Consider the following 18130-nt stretch of genomic DNA (forward strand, 5'->3'; position numbering starts at 1 on the left):
AGATGTTTTCAAAACTGTACGTGTGGACAGGATTTTTTTTATATATTTTTTTTAAACGAAAACAGAAAATCAGTTTTCAAAAATAGCCGTGTACGTGTGGATGTAGCCTAAGTCAGCATGACTCACTGAGGCAGAAAATGCTACCCATCCCCTCCCGAATGTTTTTAATAATTGATATAAAAATTTGGCAAATCAGTTTTTAGCCCTGTTGTAAGGTTAACTTTGAAGCACGAGCCACACAGTATGATCCAGTAATATAATGTGAATAATTGTAGTATTATGTTGTGTTTCTTTTGGAAAGCTGTGTCAGTGTTTACGGCTCTTCACTCATTAAAGTTTTGGAGCCCAGGCTTTCAAAGTTCCCTGGTATGCATGGAAAGAGACACCGCGGCCGTCAAACAATAAATATTTTAACATAGACGTTAATGCTCCACTTATGTGTGGCAACAGTTGACAAAATTGGTTGATTTATAGAAATAACACAGAAAGAAATCAAGTTTTTCTGATACCCAAAGACTTACTGAGAATGCACCAAACTAACTCAACCTACTCAATAATAAACCAACTCCTGTGTTTTGTGAAGTAAAATTCATGTGTTTCTGTTATACTCTGTCCTTTTCTTCCATGTCTATTGTCATCTCGACCCATGTTCTCCTTCTGCTGATCTCCTTTCTCTCATTTCCTGCCTGCTTGGCAGTTTGTTGACCACTGTGGATTAATGTATGTCTGCAGCTGTTTCCATTTTCATGGGAAAATATGAACTAAGACTCTTCAAGACTCTTGCACAACACTGTATATTCTGTTTGACCATTTTAGCCTTAAAAACTTGTTTTCCTTATACATCAGAATATTGCACATATCCCTATGTGCAATATTCTGAACATCTTCGCCATATTAATGCACATCTGTGGCCCTGCTGTGTGCAAATGGATTTTCAAGGTAAGAGAAAAGATCAACAGCTCACCCACCCAGAGCTAAAAGCTAATCATGTGTTTCACACGCGCTCAGAATAGACCACTTAGTGTGAACCAGGTATGTGTTTTAATGCATATGTCAGCCAGTAACACCCCAACATGATTCACACACTCGTTGTAGAAATGCGTCACACCTTTTTAATGAAGACACACTGTGGGTTTTAACACAGGCGATGCCTAAATTTAAATCATTTCTCCTCAGGAAAAAGATTAAGTTGGTGAACAGGTCCACGTTTGACAGACACCTCTTCTTTTCCTCAAAGACTTTATCCACACCCTTTGGGGAATGAAATCCTTCCAATCCAACGCGGTAGCTCGGTGCAAAGTGACAGAAGAAGCAACTCACTGAGAGGAGATTAAATGCTACAAGGGTTGTGAACCAGACATGAACCCGCAACTTCAAAAAGCAGCAGGAAAGCCTTTTACATCCGAGCCCTGCAGAGGCCCACAGCAGCCTTTCACAGAACCTCAACAGTTCCACTCACACTCGAAACGGTGGATTTCAGGGACCACGATTCGAGCTGAGCTCAAGCAGGAAATAGAAAAGTAGAGAAATCAAAATGACGCTGGTGCTGTTTCTCCCCCTGCAGTGGCGTTATGCAGATGCGGGAGGCGCTGCGTTTTGTTCCTGTGAGCAGTTTCAGAGGCATCTATGCAAATGTGGAGGAAAACGGTTGAAGTGAATTAGTCATTCATGAGTCATCAGAAGTGAATGACTCATTGGACACGGCCACCCATACCCGTCTGCTTCCAGCCTTCTGGATGACTTCCTGCCTGTTTATCTCAATTGACTTTCTTCCTCACTTCACTTTTTTGCTCCCTTTTTCTCTCTTAAACTTCTTCCTCTTCTTCCGTGTCCATTTCCTTCTTATCCCTCATCCTCCTTTTAAATTTCACTCCGCCTTTAACCATATTTCCTCCTTCCCTTGCTCTCCTTTCCTCTCTCCCTTCACCGTTTCCTCCTTGTTTTTATTTTTATTTTCACCTTTTATTGCTATAACTTCCCCCTATATCCCTCTCCTTTTTGACTTTCTCATTAATTTTCAATAATTTTCTCATCCTGTTCTTTTTTTTTTGCTTTACCTTCTCCCCTTGTTTTGTGTAGACGACCTCTTACATATCTTCCCTGTGTTCTAATCCTCTATTTCTTTGAAAAAAATGAGTTTTGTCACACTTTAAAAATGAAAAGTGTGAGGGTACTTTTTATTTCACAGATTTGTGAATGCATTGTTACGTTTGACTGACTCCTGTACATAAAAAACTATAGACGGTGTAATGAAATTGGTCACATTTACTGTAATATGTAAAATGAGCAGGCAGAGTGCTAACACTTGCAATCTTGGTTAGCAAGCTGCACTCATGAACTGCATGGGTGCAAAGGACAAACGCACATATAACACACAAGTAACCATCAAATAAAATACTTGAAGTTTATGCAGAATATAGTTTGCAGTGTGTGCCACACGAAAAGTCATCATATTTGTTAGACAGTTGGAGGTTGTCTAAAAAATGAAGGTTGTTACTTGGTGAAAATGATTAACAGGAGGTCCGATTATCAGCTGATTTAACAGCTGATCAAAAGAAGAAAGCTTTGTTAGCCACGCCTGCTGTTTTTCAAGCCAAATTTTAAGTTTGGCAAAACATGGTTAAAGTATAACCGTCTCTGCTGTCGGTTAAAACCACTGCCTGGAAATGATTATGAATCAACTTCAGGGTGTGTCAAAGGTTTTTATTTTATTTTCACAATAATAAACTAATTTAAATCATTTTCCTAAACTTATTTATTTTTTATGTTATGGTTAATTTTGAGCAGATATCAAAGTGTTCACATTTTCACCTTGATGCAGGTTTGGCTTCACATTTTATTTAAAGTGCCTTTAAAAAGATCTTAAATTTAAATCAGGTACATTTGTAGATATTCTGCTTTTCTCCTCCTCCACCAGTTTCCCCTCTGTCCATCTGTCTCAGATTTTGTCCCTTCTGCCTCTCCTCACCTCATTTCCCCCTCTGTCCTCTTTCTTTCCAGCTGATGCCCAGAGAGTGCATCAACTCTCTGTTTGACAACTTCACATGGACAAAGATTTCAGGGTCTCCTCCACCGGTCGGTCTGGGCCGCTCTGCTGCCTGGCTGCACCCTAATGTCAGCGTCTTTGTCATTCTGGTGCTCTTCTTCCTCATGAAGGTTTGTGACTGCTAGGAAATTTTGTTTTGTCATCCTTTCTGTGTATTTGTGCGAAGTTGCGTTATGCATCTGCATGTTTATGTGAGATTGTTTGTGACACCGTGTGTGTGTTTGTGTTGGAAGGCAGGCTCCGACTGACGTCAGCATTTTCGTCATCCTCCTCCTCTTCATTAGGGACATTTGTTGCAGGTCACTCATGTTGTGTGTTGGTGAAGGGGACATCTGTGTTTGTCTTCTTCCTTTTCTTCCTGTTCAAGGTCAACAGAGCTGGCAGGCTGCCAACACTTCTAGCTTTCTTAGGTTTTCTTTAGCGCAGCCACACACACACACACACACACACACACACACACACACACACACACACACACACACACACACACACACACTCACTCTCAAATCCCAGAGCTTCAGAATTCCCACTGTCTTCTTAGCTGTTTGCTTAAATATTTTATGAGCATAGATGTGTGTGTAAATCCGTTCTAGGTGCTGGGATGACAATGAATCAGCGAAAAAGTTGATGAAACGCTGTAAAAAAAAATCCCAGTTTGCACAAAGGTGGGCAAATGTGCACTAGAACATGACAACCCAAAGAAATCCTAATAAAGAAGAAACCTGCGATAAAGGCCAAGGTAAAGTCCTTTCAAAATAACATCAGATGTCTAACAGTTCAAAGGAGCCAAGCAGAGTGATAGGTCACATAAAATCATGAAATTCAGACAATTAACTGATACAAAGAAACCCTTTGTCTATAAAGCTTGGGGACAATGACTGGTGCAAAAACCAGTGAACAAAAGATAAAAAGATGAACCTGACAGCCGTCTATTGGCCTTGAATACAGATGGCTGTCTGGTTAAAGATCTTATGCAGACTTTGAAATGATCGTTTAATGTCCAAGGCCATCTTTTCAGATTGCTCCCAAGTGCAGAAACTGCTCTCACCCATACAAATTAATGGGCGAAGTCATTAACATCCAGACAATGTCAGAGTAGAGGACAGCAGTCTGAAGGAATTTTGACAACAACCAGACAGGGTCCGAACAGGGTTGAGAATAATTGTGAAAATTATACGTGATCTGAAATCTGAACTGACTCTGGTGTCGTTATCGTCTTCACAAATGATGTTTGGGAGAATAAAGTCGAAGCATTTTCCAGAGTTGTTCTTTCTGGACTGAAAAGTCTGTTCGCAATCAATATATACTTTACTGGTGTTAAAGTGGAGTGTGGACCCTAAATGCAGACGTAGCACATGAACAGACAGACTGTAACTCAAAATGAAGACAATTCAAGTCCAAAAGGCAACTTAATCAAAAAGTCAGGGAAAACAAAAAAGCAAACTAACCAGAAACATCACGAGACAGGGAAAACTAAAGCGCTGCCAAAGGATAAAAGGACTGACTGGGCTTACTGTATGTACACACTGAGGATAATGAGAGTTGGAAACAGCTGAGGAAAACACATGAGTGCAAACAGTCTGGGAAAATGAGATGATGGCAAGCAAAACTCAACACAAGGCATGTGAACAAATAACTATCAGTGAAATAAAACGTGATAACTAAATGATGAAACCAGCGACACGAATGAACTTAATACAAGGGAGCTGATACTAAAACACAAAACTAACAATATAAACAAAACTATAACCAGGAACTAAGGAGAGGGAGACATTAAGCAAATGACACGACAAACGGAGAGTTATCAGAAGACGTTAAAAAAACCCTGTAAGGTTCATAAACTCAACATGCTGAGTCAATGACCCAGAACCAAGACAGCTGGTGCATTGATGTACAAGGGCTTGAAACTTACATGTTATTTATACATTTAAAATGTCTCATGAAATAAAATGGACCTAAAATACAACGTAATCTTCAGAGGACACTCGTGATAATGACCTATACCTTTTTCACACTTGTGTGACGCTCGTTATTAATAGTGGGTGAACGACCACCTAAAGCACAACCCCCGTAGGGTTTAAATCCCTGGGACTCCCTCTTGGTTTCAGAAGCCTCTTGGACGAGAGGTGAAACATCTTCAGAGTCTTTTAAGAAGTTCAGCTGCTCTCTTTTCAAGCTCTTACGACTACCATGACCTGGATGACTGAGAATCTACGCAGATATCAGAGCACACAAATTTCTGTTGAACTCTGGGCATGTCCAAACAAATCTTTAAAAAAACCCTGCAATGCTGTTCTTCCTTTTGAAATGCTGTGACCAGAGCTTCCAAAGTCACGTAATGCTTGCTTTTTTATAAAATAAAAAAAAAGCCCAGACAGACAAAGTCTGGTCTCTAAATGCTCCTGAGTCATGACCAGCCTACAGTCTGTTGGCTGGTGCAGAAAATGGTGCCAAGCTGTCGATGCCTCCTGTTTGGTGAAAATCTGTGACTTCTCAACAGCTCAGGCACACAGCAGTGTGAAAGCACATTACCATTTCACTAAATACAAAGTACAAACTGCTACATGGAAGTCAGTTCATGTTTGTCTTGGTGATGTGTTATTATGCTATATGTTTCTGTCCACTTAAAACCACAAATATGTTCCTGTTTGCTTATTTTTCTTCAAAATTACGAAGCTTTTTCATGTGAGTCCAGCTGGAGGCAAACGATTATAAAGCCTGCATCTTAAACATCAACACTTGCTGTCACTGATGCTTAAAAATCAATCCAAATAAATAGTATACAGAATATTTTGTTAGATTAAGTTTTCTTCAGGAAATTAGGTTAAATTTCCAAGATGACTCCAAAGAAAAGGTATTCTCACCTGTTTCTCTTTGAAGAGCCTCGATCTGTTTTTCTGTCTAAAGTCAAATTAGGCAGTAATGTTGTACAGATAATTGTATCAACGGGATATTAGAGGCTGTCACTCAGCATCATTCACTGCATTGGTTCAGTTATGGTGTTTCTCATTGGAGCAGAGCGACCCCCCGCAGTGCAAACTTAATTCAGCCAAAACTGAGAGCAGCTGCCTGGTGAAACTCCCAACACACACACACAGGGGTTTTTTTTTTTCCTGCTGCTGTCAGCTTTTCTCCACTACACACTCAAAATCTGCCTTCCTCTTTTGTCCTTTACCTGATTTGACTTTCCGTCGTTGTCTATATAAAAAGCTCCGTGAATGTTAAATCTAAATGCACATGTGAGCGTTGCAAAAGTTACTTGTGACAATAAATAAATGAGCGTAATCAGCTGTATCTTCAGTGAGTCCCTCATCCTGCATAGTTGTTCTCCAGCAGCTCAGAGTTCAGCTGCTTTTGCTAAATGAAGCAGGTTCTCCAAGTTCTGGTTAGAGAAACACTCCAGGTTGTAATGAATATCCAGAAAAGAGCAAGAAATTCTCTCGTTTTCCAAGAGAGTGTTCGACAATTAAACATAACCATCATAACGATAACCTAGGCCAATGGGTGGGTCACGGTGGCAGCATCCTAAGCGGAGAAGCCCAGACCTCCCTCTTCCCGGCAACTTCCTCCCAGGGAAACACCAGTGCATTCCCAGCCTAGAGATATAATCTCTCCAGCATGTCCAGGGTCTGCCCCAGGGCCTCCTCCCCGTGGGACACCTCATGTAGGGGGTGCCAGGAGGCATCCTAGTCAGATCCCCGAACCACCTCAACTGGCTCCTTTGGATTTGGAGGAGCAGTGGCTCTACTCTGAGCCCATCTCAGATGGCCGAACTCCTCACCCTATCTCTAAGGGAGAGCCCAGCCACCCTTCAAAGAAACCCCATTTCCGGCACTTGTATCCACAGTCTCGTTCTTTCAGTCACTACCCACAGCTCGTGACCATAGGTAAGGGTAGGGATGCAGATCAGCTGGTGAATCGAGAGCTTCGCTTCTACACTCAGCTCTCTCTTCTCCATGATGGACCGGTACAGCGTCTGCATCGGGCAGCTGCAGCACCAATCCATCTGTCGATCGCCTGCTCCCTTCTCCCCACACTCGTGAACCACCCTTTTTCGGCTGAAAACCATGGCCTCAGATTTGGCGGTGCTGATTGTCTCAAACTGGGCTGCGAACCAGTCCAGTGCGAGCTGGAGGCTGTCACCTGATGAAGCCAACAGAACCACATCATTTGTGAAAAACAGAGATGAGATTCTGAGACCAAACAAGTGGAAGCCTTCTGCCACTTGCCTACATCTAGAAATTCTGTCCAAAACGGTTATGAACTGTGACAAAGGGCAGCCCTGGCAGAGTCCAACACCTACCGGAAACTCATCCAAATCACTGAATTCCGGTGTTCCAGTCACTTCCATGGACACGGGTGTATAAAATTAAGCACCTGGGCATCCAGACTGCATCTACAAACATGGGTTGCTTTCAAGAGCTCACTGAATTATAGAATGGTACCGTGACAGGATGCCAGCTGTGCAAGTCCAGTCATGAAATTTCCTCATTTCTAAATATTCCACAATCATCTGTTAGTGGTATTGTGACAAAGTGAAAGGATTTCGAATCACAGAAACTCAGCCAGAAAGTGGTAGGCTACGTAAAACCACGCGATTAAAAACTATGCATAGAAATGTGATATCACTCGATATCACTGCACATGCATTGACTCACATATCCTGCTTTATCCTCCTTGCTGACTCAACTGAGAATCTTAATTACAACAATTTTAACTTCTTGCAACAACAGAGGTCACCCCCTGCTGGCTTTTAGAAAGAATGCAGGTGTAACACGCTTCACACTTTATCTGAAAAATGGACATCTTTTATATACAGTCTATGGTAGCACCTGTCTCTGAAGTTTTTTACTTAAATCACTTTACATTGCTCTGTACTTCTTTCCCTTTTCTCCACTCCACTCTGTATTGGCCTCTCTGAAACACTGAAGCAAACAGAGTGTTTCAACTCCCATTTATCTCGGGATTTGTGACACTGATGAAGGAGCGAGTGCTGGGTGACACTGTGTTTGTATGTGTGAGACTCTCTTTGTGTGAGTTTCTGATTGATTGTGTTTGACTGTCAGGATTAAAAGAGAGCAGAAGACCGAGCGCAGTCTCCTCTGTCATCAGGATAGCAGCCACCCTGTGAAAGACGTGCTAATGAGTTTTTATCTTGTTCCACAGTAATTAAGTTATCAAACGATGATGACAAATTATGTGTAGAATTGGTAATCTGGATGGTTAAAATGGTAATGTAGTGTTTCCCACCAATCCATTTGAATGAAAAAGACAAAGCTTAGCATCTGGTGCCTGGAACAGACAGACTTTCACCCCCGCACACCAAAAATCCAGGGCCTTGTCTGAAGGTATTCATTATCACTGATGAGCTCTCAGCACCCGAGTAGAAAGCATATTATTAGGAAAGCTATTTTGGAGTTACTTTCTGATGAATACAGAAATTATTTGGACGCGAACTGTGCAAATGACATTTGAAGGGTGAGTTTAGCTTTAGTTCACCCTGCAGAGGACCGTGATCTTTTCACGCACACGTCGAGTTGGCAGCCACCCAGTGCAGCTACGTCACTATCTACTGCAGCTTCACTGGCGCAGCTGTTGATTAAGTGCCTTGCTCAAGGACACCCAAAGGTGATTGGGTCCCCTTCCTCACAGCATACATGTATACACGCTTTCAAGATTGGCCACTTCTGTAACACAGCAAGCGAATGCCAAATTGTATATTTGAGACAACAAGAGCTAAAAAGGTGCAAAGACGTTCTCCTGTTGCTATGCACCCAACATGTTGGTAGCAGTCTAATTAGTATTAGATGGATGTGCTGCACTGACAAAGGAGATGTATTGAAAATGAAAACAAAAACAAAAAAAAGACCTCATGTGTTTTCTTTTGAAATTGAAGGTTTAGAATTAAATTGTGTGTTTTGTCTGATTGTCTTGTTCAGCTTTTCAAACTCTGAATAGTGCTTCTCATGCTAATAGCTAACGTAATCAAACTTGGTTAGCAAGCTGCATTTATATACTGTACACATGCATCAGAAAAACACATAGCCTACCTGCTAATTAGCGCTAACAGATAAAATACAGAAACTGCCTTCACTGAAACTGAGGTACATAGTTCTTAAATGGTAAATTTAAATGCACAATAAGCCATATTAGTATACCAACAGCACAAACATGATCCAAAACCACAGTTCATTGACTTTAATGAGTACAGGTGAGGCTAATCACAATGGCTAAGCACTTTTAACCTAACATTCACACATTCGTACCCTGATGGATGCATTGGGAGAAACTTGGGGTTAAGCGTCCAAACATACTTCATGGGTATGACATGCAGACCAGAGGAGCCGGGGATCAAATCCCTGACCTTCAAATAGGTAAACGATCTATTCTAACTCCTGAGCCACAACTGCCACAGGTCACAACTGTGGCTGTAAACATGTTTATTTCTCTGTAAAGTTTGTAATTTTAGGTATTTTAACATGAAAGTGTAGATTCTAGATCGACGCGATCCTGAGCATCGAGTGGCTGGGTGGAGGAATTTTAGTTTTTGGCACTTTGTGTTGGTGTCATTTGGGTTAAAGCACATTATTAAGTTCTGTTAATACAACCTGCCCAGAATTCAGGCCACATGTTCTCAAAAGAATGTCACCGAATGTCTTCTGTAACCAGCTTTTAGAAAAGAATGATTTTAGCACATGCACATAATGTGCAGTATTTCACAGGCAGTTATTCCTACAAAGGAAAACAAAACTAATGAACCAAAGAAAGTTAAAAATAGACGCACACATGCATCATATGTGCTAAAAATTAAATAGCTATTCATTCCCAGTGTTGTTTTCTGCTCCAAATCAAACTTCAGCCCAATACCACAGTTCGGATTCATATCACTAAGTTATTATGTCCTTGGAGGCTTTATTGTCCAAATGTCAGGCACACACTCATTTCATGAATCCAGTATAGTGTTGTAGGCAGATATGTGAGTTTCCAGTGTGAAAGCAGAGTGCCCTAACATGACTTAAACGTGGTTCACAAGCCAGTATTTCTCCACAGGTGGAGGTGGAGACACCGATAAGAGGCTGAACTGTAAGAAAGTTAAGTCTCATCTGGTTTCTATTGGTTGCAATCGTCAGCTCTGAGTTTTTGACTAAAAAGGGTTTCATGTCGTCTCTCCTGCAGTTCTGGATGTCTGCTGTGGCCACCACCATGCCCATCCCATCCGGAGCTTTCATGCCGGTCTTCATCCTAGGTGAGTGTTTTGAAGCTTTGCGTTGGTTTAAGTCTTCATCTTCTTTGGTTGTCACTATAAATACTGACTCTGTAAACAGTACTGTTCAGAAACCTTTATCTAAACTTTAATGATTCACACGCTTCGTCAGTGACATGATGATAATGTGTTTTATTTTTAAACTATATTTACTTTTAGCCCCACTTTCGTCCTATAGGAGCTGCATTTGGCAGGCTGGTAGGGGAGATCATGGCCACTCTGTTTCCTCATGGGATCGTGTTTGATGGCATCCTTTACCGCATCATCCCTGGAGGGTACGCAGTCATCGGTTAGTTTCTTGTTTCTCCTCATAGCTTTTCCCCGCATGTTTACTCTTTAATCACGGCTATGATCCACCTTAGCAACTAGCCTATTTTTTAGCTTCACCTATAAGTCTTACTGTCAAACTGTCCTCATCTTTTTCCCCTTAACTGTCAGCTTCCTGTGCCCTCAGCTTGTCGGGCGTGTTCCACCCTCTTCCTCTTTCTGTACTGTCACTTCCCTCGTCTTCTTTCTCCTTCAGCTTCTCCTTCTGTCAGCCTCTCTGGTCCTCCAGTCATCACTCATTGTCAACTTGTCCTCCCCACCTAATCCGCTACCCCACCCCCATTCTTGTCATCTTCTCCCTCCATCCCAACTCCTCTTCCTCCTTTCCATCAGAGCATGTGGTCGCTGTGCTCTGACAGTTAAATGTCACCCTGGGTTTGCTCTGCTGTCCTCACCTCAACAGCTGACCCAGAAATGTGGCCTTTTCTTCAATCCTCGCTCCCATTGGCCTACAAAAGCCCGTCCTTAATTTCTCTCCTCCTTTTCTACCTTTTTTAACCTCTTCTTCTCTTTTATCCTTCTCTCGGTAGCCTCCCAGTATCTCCTTACATTGCTTCTCATTAATCTACTCTTGTGCAGCATGGTTTCCTCTTCCTTCCACTGATTTTCCTTTTCTCCCTCATTCTCTTTGCTCTTTTTTTAAACATTATCACCCTCATTCTTGATTTTCTTTTTTCTCTTAATTTTATTTCTTTTGAGTCTGTTCCTGTCTGCTCCCATCCTATTCTGCTCTGCTTTTTCCAGTCTTCCTTGTCTTCTACTTTCCATCAGTATACTTTTACCCTTCCTCCTTCCTGTTACTCCGTGATCCATCTCTTCCTACTGTATCTTGTACTGTCTTTCCTTTGGCACGTCTCCCTTCCCCCCACCCTCATCATCCCATCCCGTTTCTCTGGCAGGAGCAGCAGCGTTGACTGGGGCTGTGACTCACACAGTGTCCACGGCGGTTATCTGCTTCGAGCTGACAGGTCAGATCTCCCACATCCTGCCCATGATGGTGGCAGTAATCCTGGCCAACATGGTGGCCCAGGGCCTGCAGCCCTCCCTCTACGACTCCATCATCCAAGTCAAGAAGCTCCCGTACCTGCCGGAGCTTGGCTTCGGACACATGAGGTCTGTTTTCTTTTTACAAGCCAGTTGTGGGAACGATGTCAACAAATTTAATATGATGCCCTCCATAACTCCAGCTGGCAGGGAAATAAATGGTGTAATTGTTGGTGGATAAAAAACATTAAGGAATTACATTTCTGCATAATTAATAAATGTTTGCAAGAAAATAAAAGAAAGTGACAAAAGAGGTTTCCAGTTTACCCCTTCAGATGAGGAAACCTTACAATTATAAAGGACCCTCAGCATGCAGAGATGCCATGCAGCTGAAACATGTAATTTGTGCCTCTTGGTAATGATGAAGGGTAATTTTCTTGTACAGTGCTTTCTAAAATTGTGTAGCAGTTCCATCTTTGTGTATCTGTTTCACAGCCAATACAACATCTTTGTAGAGGACATCATGGTGAGGACGGTGAAGTTTATGTCGTCTCAGTCCACATACCGAGAAGTCAAACTCCTGCTGGACTCCACTTCACTCAAATCGATCCCCCTGGTCGACTCAAAAGGTAAACAGACCGATGAAGCGCCTTCCTTGCTATTTCGACTGGGGATTATAGAGATCAGGGGTCGGCAACCTTTAACACCCAAAGAGCCATTTGGACCCAGTTTCCACAGAAAAGAAAACACTGGGAGCTGCAAATACTTTTTGACATCTAAAATAAAGATAACCCTGTATATATTGTTTGTTTTGTTTTTACCTTTATGCTTTCTATAAACAACTATAGTGTGTTGCGCATGAAATCCACAAAGTGCTACAGAGAAAATTAAATTTTATTTATGTAATGGACACAAACATTTTAAACTCTTAAAAAATTATAACAAAAAAAAGAAACATGCCGAGTTGAAGGTCTCTTTTAAATGAATATAAAGCTAAACTTAAATTATCCATTTACCAAATAAAAAATGTTGTGAGCCGTCATCCTTATGTCGCCTTTGGGCTTTCGGAGACTGTAGCCGAACCTTGACCTGAATTTAAAAAATAAACTGGGAAAAAGCCCTATGCTACTAAACAATGAAAAATAAATATTTGCAAAATATTTGCATAAATATTTATTTTACCTGGTTAATGTGTGTAGCGGAGCGTGGTCTGCGGTGCCGCTGCAAGGAGGCGGATGCACCTGAACGGCATCCGAAATCATGCCTCGTGCTCTCTGTGCTGTTGTGTTGTTGTTGTTGGTACGTGTCAGGCTGTGAGCTGGAAAGCTAAAGCCAGCTGCATGTGTGCAGCAACTGTGTGTGAAAAGTGGTCAATAAAGAGATGCTGAAAAGCGTGTTCATGCAAACATCGTCGGGTGTGCCGTGATATGTTTACAATGGGACTTCTGCTCCTGAACCTCTGCGCACAGCGTCTGCAAATCGGGGCTGTACGAGTCACTTTCAGCTTTACGCAGGACTGTGTCGTCTGTGAGGCGTGAGCGGTGTTTGTTTTTAACATAGTTCATGGTGGAGAACAGCTGCTGACATACATATGTGGATCAACAATCCACAAATCAGGCATGCTGGTAGGCTTCTCACTCTTGTCAGAAGTAAATGCAAATGAATCTGCCCCGGCATCAATAAATGTTCTATTTTCTTCAGATATTTTTCTTTTCTTACATTTCTCCACACTTGGCCTACCTGGGGTTGAAAGTCTCAATAAATGCACGACGTTTTGGAGGGTATACCAGCTTCCGTGAGTGTGACGCTTATTTTGAGCAACAAAAAATAATAAAATATAATTTTATTTTAATATTTCAAGATTGCAATAATTTTCCAGTCTCGAACTGCAAGTTGGAAAAAAAGAACTAACACAAGTAAAACACACTTCTGTTAAATAGTTATAATTTATTTTCCCAAGCCACGCGGAGCCGCAGTTTAATGTTGGGCCGACGGGTCGCCGACCCCTGATGTAGATAAAATAGAACTGAACTGGATGAGTGGATGAGCCAACAAAGTGTCTCACAGAAATTTGTTTGGTAATTGAAAGAACACAAAGAGTTGCTGCTATCACATTAAATATAACAGTATCAAATATAGGTATTTAAATAAGAGTACTTTGTATTTTTAATGGATTTTATAGGAATCATAAGGCATCGTGATATTAATAAAATTAACATCTGTTTGTCTGCTTCCAGATTCTATGATCTTATTGGGCAGCATTGACAGGGTGGAGCTTCTGGCTCTCTGTGATTGGTGGTTGTCACCAGAAAGAAGGCTCCTGATGCAGGTGAGGACAGTCACAGGGCAACCACCAACTTAACAACCACCAAAATTTGTATCTGTGACATAAATTGTTCACCTTACACCTAAATCCAGAATGAAGAATTTCAAACAAGCCGTGCAGACCTGGTAAAACTGCCCACTGGGTGGGTTTTTGCTACTTTCCATAGTTTTAAAGAGAAACACGAGTAAAGTTTTCTCAGTTTTACTTCAAGCTGAATAACAATGATGCATTTAAATGATGCAGAACATGTAAATGATTGTTATAAATACCTTGTGGAGCGCTGCTGTGTACAAGCACGATTTCATGTATAAACACAGGAGCTAACATCCTGTGGGTTTACTGGGTTTTTTTTGAAGCACTTTGCTCCCTAAAGCAGATGTATAATGTATAACTAGTGTACAAACATGGTTGTTAATGCAACAATTCCATTAACGTTTTACCGAAATTACATAATGTTGAGTTTACAGCATGACATTGTCAGTGAATTAGCTGCTCGGGCGCCTCTCGAGTTCAGCTGAAGCTCTGTGTATTCATGCAGAGGCAGAGCCTGAAGCCAGACATTAAAATAACAAGTGTTTACAATTGTTATTGATTTGGGGCACTGAAAAGTCAGCTGGTACTGAGCAGAGTGAAATCTAAAACTGGAAAACATTATGGAAATTATGAAACATTCTAGTAATCGCCGTGTCTTTTTATGTGATGGTGTTAAAAATCTCTCTGCTCGTTTTTCTTGATATAAAAATGAACATTTTTGGAGAAGATTTTTCCCATGAAATCATCAATAGTACCAATCTGTGGTCTACCAATCTAAGCCAAGTGATTCCCACTGAAGAACTTTATAATGACGTTTGATATTATCACGCTATTATTAATGTATTATTATTACACTATTCAGCATTATTAAGTGTTTCATTCATGCAGACATGTTTATCCTCTGTTACTGTTACACTATGTAAAGCTATCACTGCAGTGCTACCACATCACTGCTATTAACAATCATAATTATAAACATAAGATACCTTAATAATGCTTACTAGTGTGACATTAGTATGTAGTCCTAAAATTATTTCTGATGTTGATAAATATCTTAAAACAGAAATTAAATATACTCAGTCAGATGCTGGAAAGGAAAAGACATGGAGACTGAACCTTGACTGTGTAAAAGATATTGATTTTGTAGTGAGTGGAAGACCTTCTGTACAGTAATGATTCACCTTAAAAGCCCAAAAGGAGAACTCCGTGTCTTGGATTTGCTAACCCATTCAAACGGGTGAGGTAACAGGACTTAAAATAAAGAGCAGGTGCTAAAACAACATCGACGTTAAGCAGTTAGATTAGATTTAGTCTGGCGCAGGTACAGCACCGCTCTGTTTTAATGTGTTTGTCTGGATGTGAGTTCAGGGTCGCAGCCTACAGGAGCAGAACCAGTCTCAGAAGCACAGCTGGGAGTCCTTCGCCTTCGTAGATGAGGAAGAGGAGGAGGAGGAGGAGGAGGAGGAAGAGGAGGAAGAGGAGGAGGGAGAGAAGGTGGGCGTTTCATTTAATATATTCATAGGGGTTATTCATTTATTGTGTATGGGTTTTCTCTCTGTAGCTGCTTTCCTCAGTTTTAATTTGTTTAACGTTTAAGTGAAAGATTGACCCCAGTCATAGATTTATGCCAATTGTATTCAGCGTAAATATATGCAATGCAAATTCCTCTGTGTTACAGTTTTCCTTCCAAATTTAACTGAAGCTATCAGCAGAATGTGAAAAAGCAACGACTTTGACTTAATGTCCCAAACATCTGTGCACTGTGCTGAAGGAATATCAACTGAATGTGAATTTAGTTCCATAAGATGGTGCAGAGAGTAAATGTAACTTTTATTTTAATCAGGCAAGTGATTAAAAACTCGATTATGTTCAATGGCTTTTGGGAAGATGCACGACCTTTTGAGGTCATTTGTTTAGGTCTAAAAGAATATAAGGAGTTAAAAGACCAACGTCCGAAAATATTTCAGAGCATCCAGAGGTAAAACGCTGCCCCCTGGTGGTGAGGAATGAAGTTATTATTAATTAGATTTTGCACTTACAAAAAGTACCTTTAAAATATTGCTGCTTGTCCCTTGCATTAAATCCTAGTTTAACCTTTACCACTTGGTCTGCAGGTTCTATATTAATGCTAATTTCCTTAATAACACGTGGCCGTCGTCTGCAGGGTAGTCCAGTCCAGGAGGAGAGGAACGGTCCCCTGCCTCCTCAGAAGTCCCAGGAGCCTTCCTCAAACCACACTGCTCCTGCTCCTGGTGAGTTGAGAGGATTACATATTTATGAGAAAACATAAATATTTAATATTGGCAGAGGTGTAGTAGTCATACATTATCTCTAAACATGACTGTGTATAAATTTCTCACCCTTACAGCCGCTTCAGAGGAGGAATATATTACCGTACGCCGAATATTAAAAAAGGATGAACAATTTCTTCACCTTTTTTGTCTGTTATTATTGTAATAATGTTATTCTTATTTGTAATGGTGGTCTGGGTAAAGCAAAGCAGCACACGTCCAAACATTTTAACACATCGTGTATTCGGAGGGTGATGCTTTCGCTGTTGCCCAAGTTTCTGTTCAAGTTCAGCACAGGGTTAAAGGTCAATTTTATCTAGACAGAAATCAGATTGCAGAAGACAATTACAATTTCTGATCTCTCTTCCTTAGCTCGGTTACACCCGTGGAGTTGTGCGGCATGGAGGCGAGGCTGGGGAATGAAAGCCTTATGGCTCCTGTCACAGTAATATTGATTCTTTCAGACAAGTTTTGCTCACTAGGATGAAATAATGGGATTTATTCTTCGCTATGTCTCCCCTTCTTCTCCTTGAAAAAAAAAAATCTCCTCTTATATGACTAAGCATTTAGTCACATTCCAGATGGTGTATGAGGCTCACCAGGTTCTCATATCTGCTGAGCAGATTACTGCCCAGAGGACACAAACACGTCTTATTGGTGCTCGTGAAGTATGAAAAGGGGGACCCATCAGAATTAATCAAATCATAAGGAACAATGTGATGTTACACAACGTGTAAACAGCAGTGGCAGCATTAATGTTAATCCAAACACACGGGGGTCAGGAGGAACGGCCCTCTGAGCCGTTTTTAGCAATAAAGCAGTTTAAACAAGTTAAAGACATCACGCAGGGACTGAGCTTCTTACTCTTATAACACTCACAAAGATGGTCACACTTTGAATTGTTCATGTCATATTTATTTGGGAGGCTGTAGGAAGCGCATGATAAAGAAGTTAAATATGACTGTGAGACTCTTTCTAGCCTGAATTAGGACTGAAGCTGGTCTTTGCACTGATCATAGACAGAACAAAAGCTGCAATTTTGGGAAATCTGAAGTAAGAACTTCAGTTTAACACACAGTTCAAAATGGTAGCTCCATTTCTGCATCTCACAGGCACATTCCAATAAAAGTTTAATTATCCCACTTGGGAGGATTTATTCCGGAGTCTTCAGAAAACAAAGAGGTGAACGCACAGCAACAAACACCGTCGAGCTAAATGTGAAATGAAATGAAAAACATCTATAATAATAATAGATGACTGGAGAAATTGTTATAAATAATATTTACTTCAAATTGAAATTGAAAAGGCGGTGCAGGTTTTAGTCGTGGAACTGCTGACGGAGTGAGTAGTTTAACACAACTGTTAATACATGAAGCCAAAATATGTGTTGCTTTTAGATTTGTTGGTTTAAAAAAAGAGTTTACATCATTTGTTAAACAGATTTCAGCTTTTAATGGTGCTTTTTGAGCCTTTTATCTGTCTTTAAACTGGAGCTGTTATGCTCAGCTTCCCTTTTTTATTTTTAAACTATAATAAAAGTGTTTTGTATGTTTTACAGTTTAAAATAATAATTTTCCATATTTTTTCCATATTTTTTCTTCTGGTTATCCAGTTTAGTGTCACAGCGGGTTTTTTCCTGTCCCACCTGTCCAGGGTGAGAAGTGGGATACAGCTGTCACAGAGAGACAGACAATTATTCACACCTACGGTTAATTTACAATCTAATAACCACCTAGCCCCACTTATGTCTTTGGACTGTGGGAGGAAGCTGGAATACCCAGAGAGGACACATGCAGAGTAATGGACGTCGTTAAGGATGCCATCAAACACAGTCCCAGTGAGAAAACAGGGTGGCTTTG

The 18130-nt window shown here is 40.9% G+C and overlaps 1 protein-coding gene across 1 annotated transcript in view; it reads left to right on the plus strand.

Annotated features, from left to right (window-relative positions):
* Positions 1 to 18130, plus strand: part of LOC120728205 (chloride channel protein 1-like) — a 52846-nt gene that overhangs the window by 15820 nt on the left and 18896 nt on the right. The window contains exons 12-19 of the mRNA XM_040023011.1: positions 3001 to 3156; positions 10223 to 10292; positions 10489 to 10599; positions 11537 to 11750; positions 12117 to 12250; positions 13859 to 13950; positions 15349 to 15474; positions 16145 to 16232. Of these exons, the coding sequence (XP_039878945.1) occupies positions 3001 to 3156; positions 10223 to 10292; positions 10489 to 10599; positions 11537 to 11750; positions 12117 to 12250; positions 13859 to 13950; positions 15349 to 15474; positions 16145 to 16232 (991 nt within the window). The remainder of the gene's footprint in view (positions 1 to 3000; positions 3157 to 10222; positions 10293 to 10488; positions 10600 to 11536; positions 11751 to 12116; positions 12251 to 13858; positions 13951 to 15348; positions 15475 to 16144; positions 16233 to 18130) is intronic.

The sequence above is a fragment of the Simochromis diagramma genome, unplaced genomic scaffold (genome assembly GCF_900408965.1).
Source record: "Simochromis diagramma unplaced genomic scaffold, fSimDia1.1 OVJJ01000307.1, whole genome shotgun sequence".
Taxonomy (NCBI): Eukaryota; Metazoa; Chordata; class Actinopteri; order Cichliformes; family Cichlidae; genus Simochromis; species Simochromis diagramma.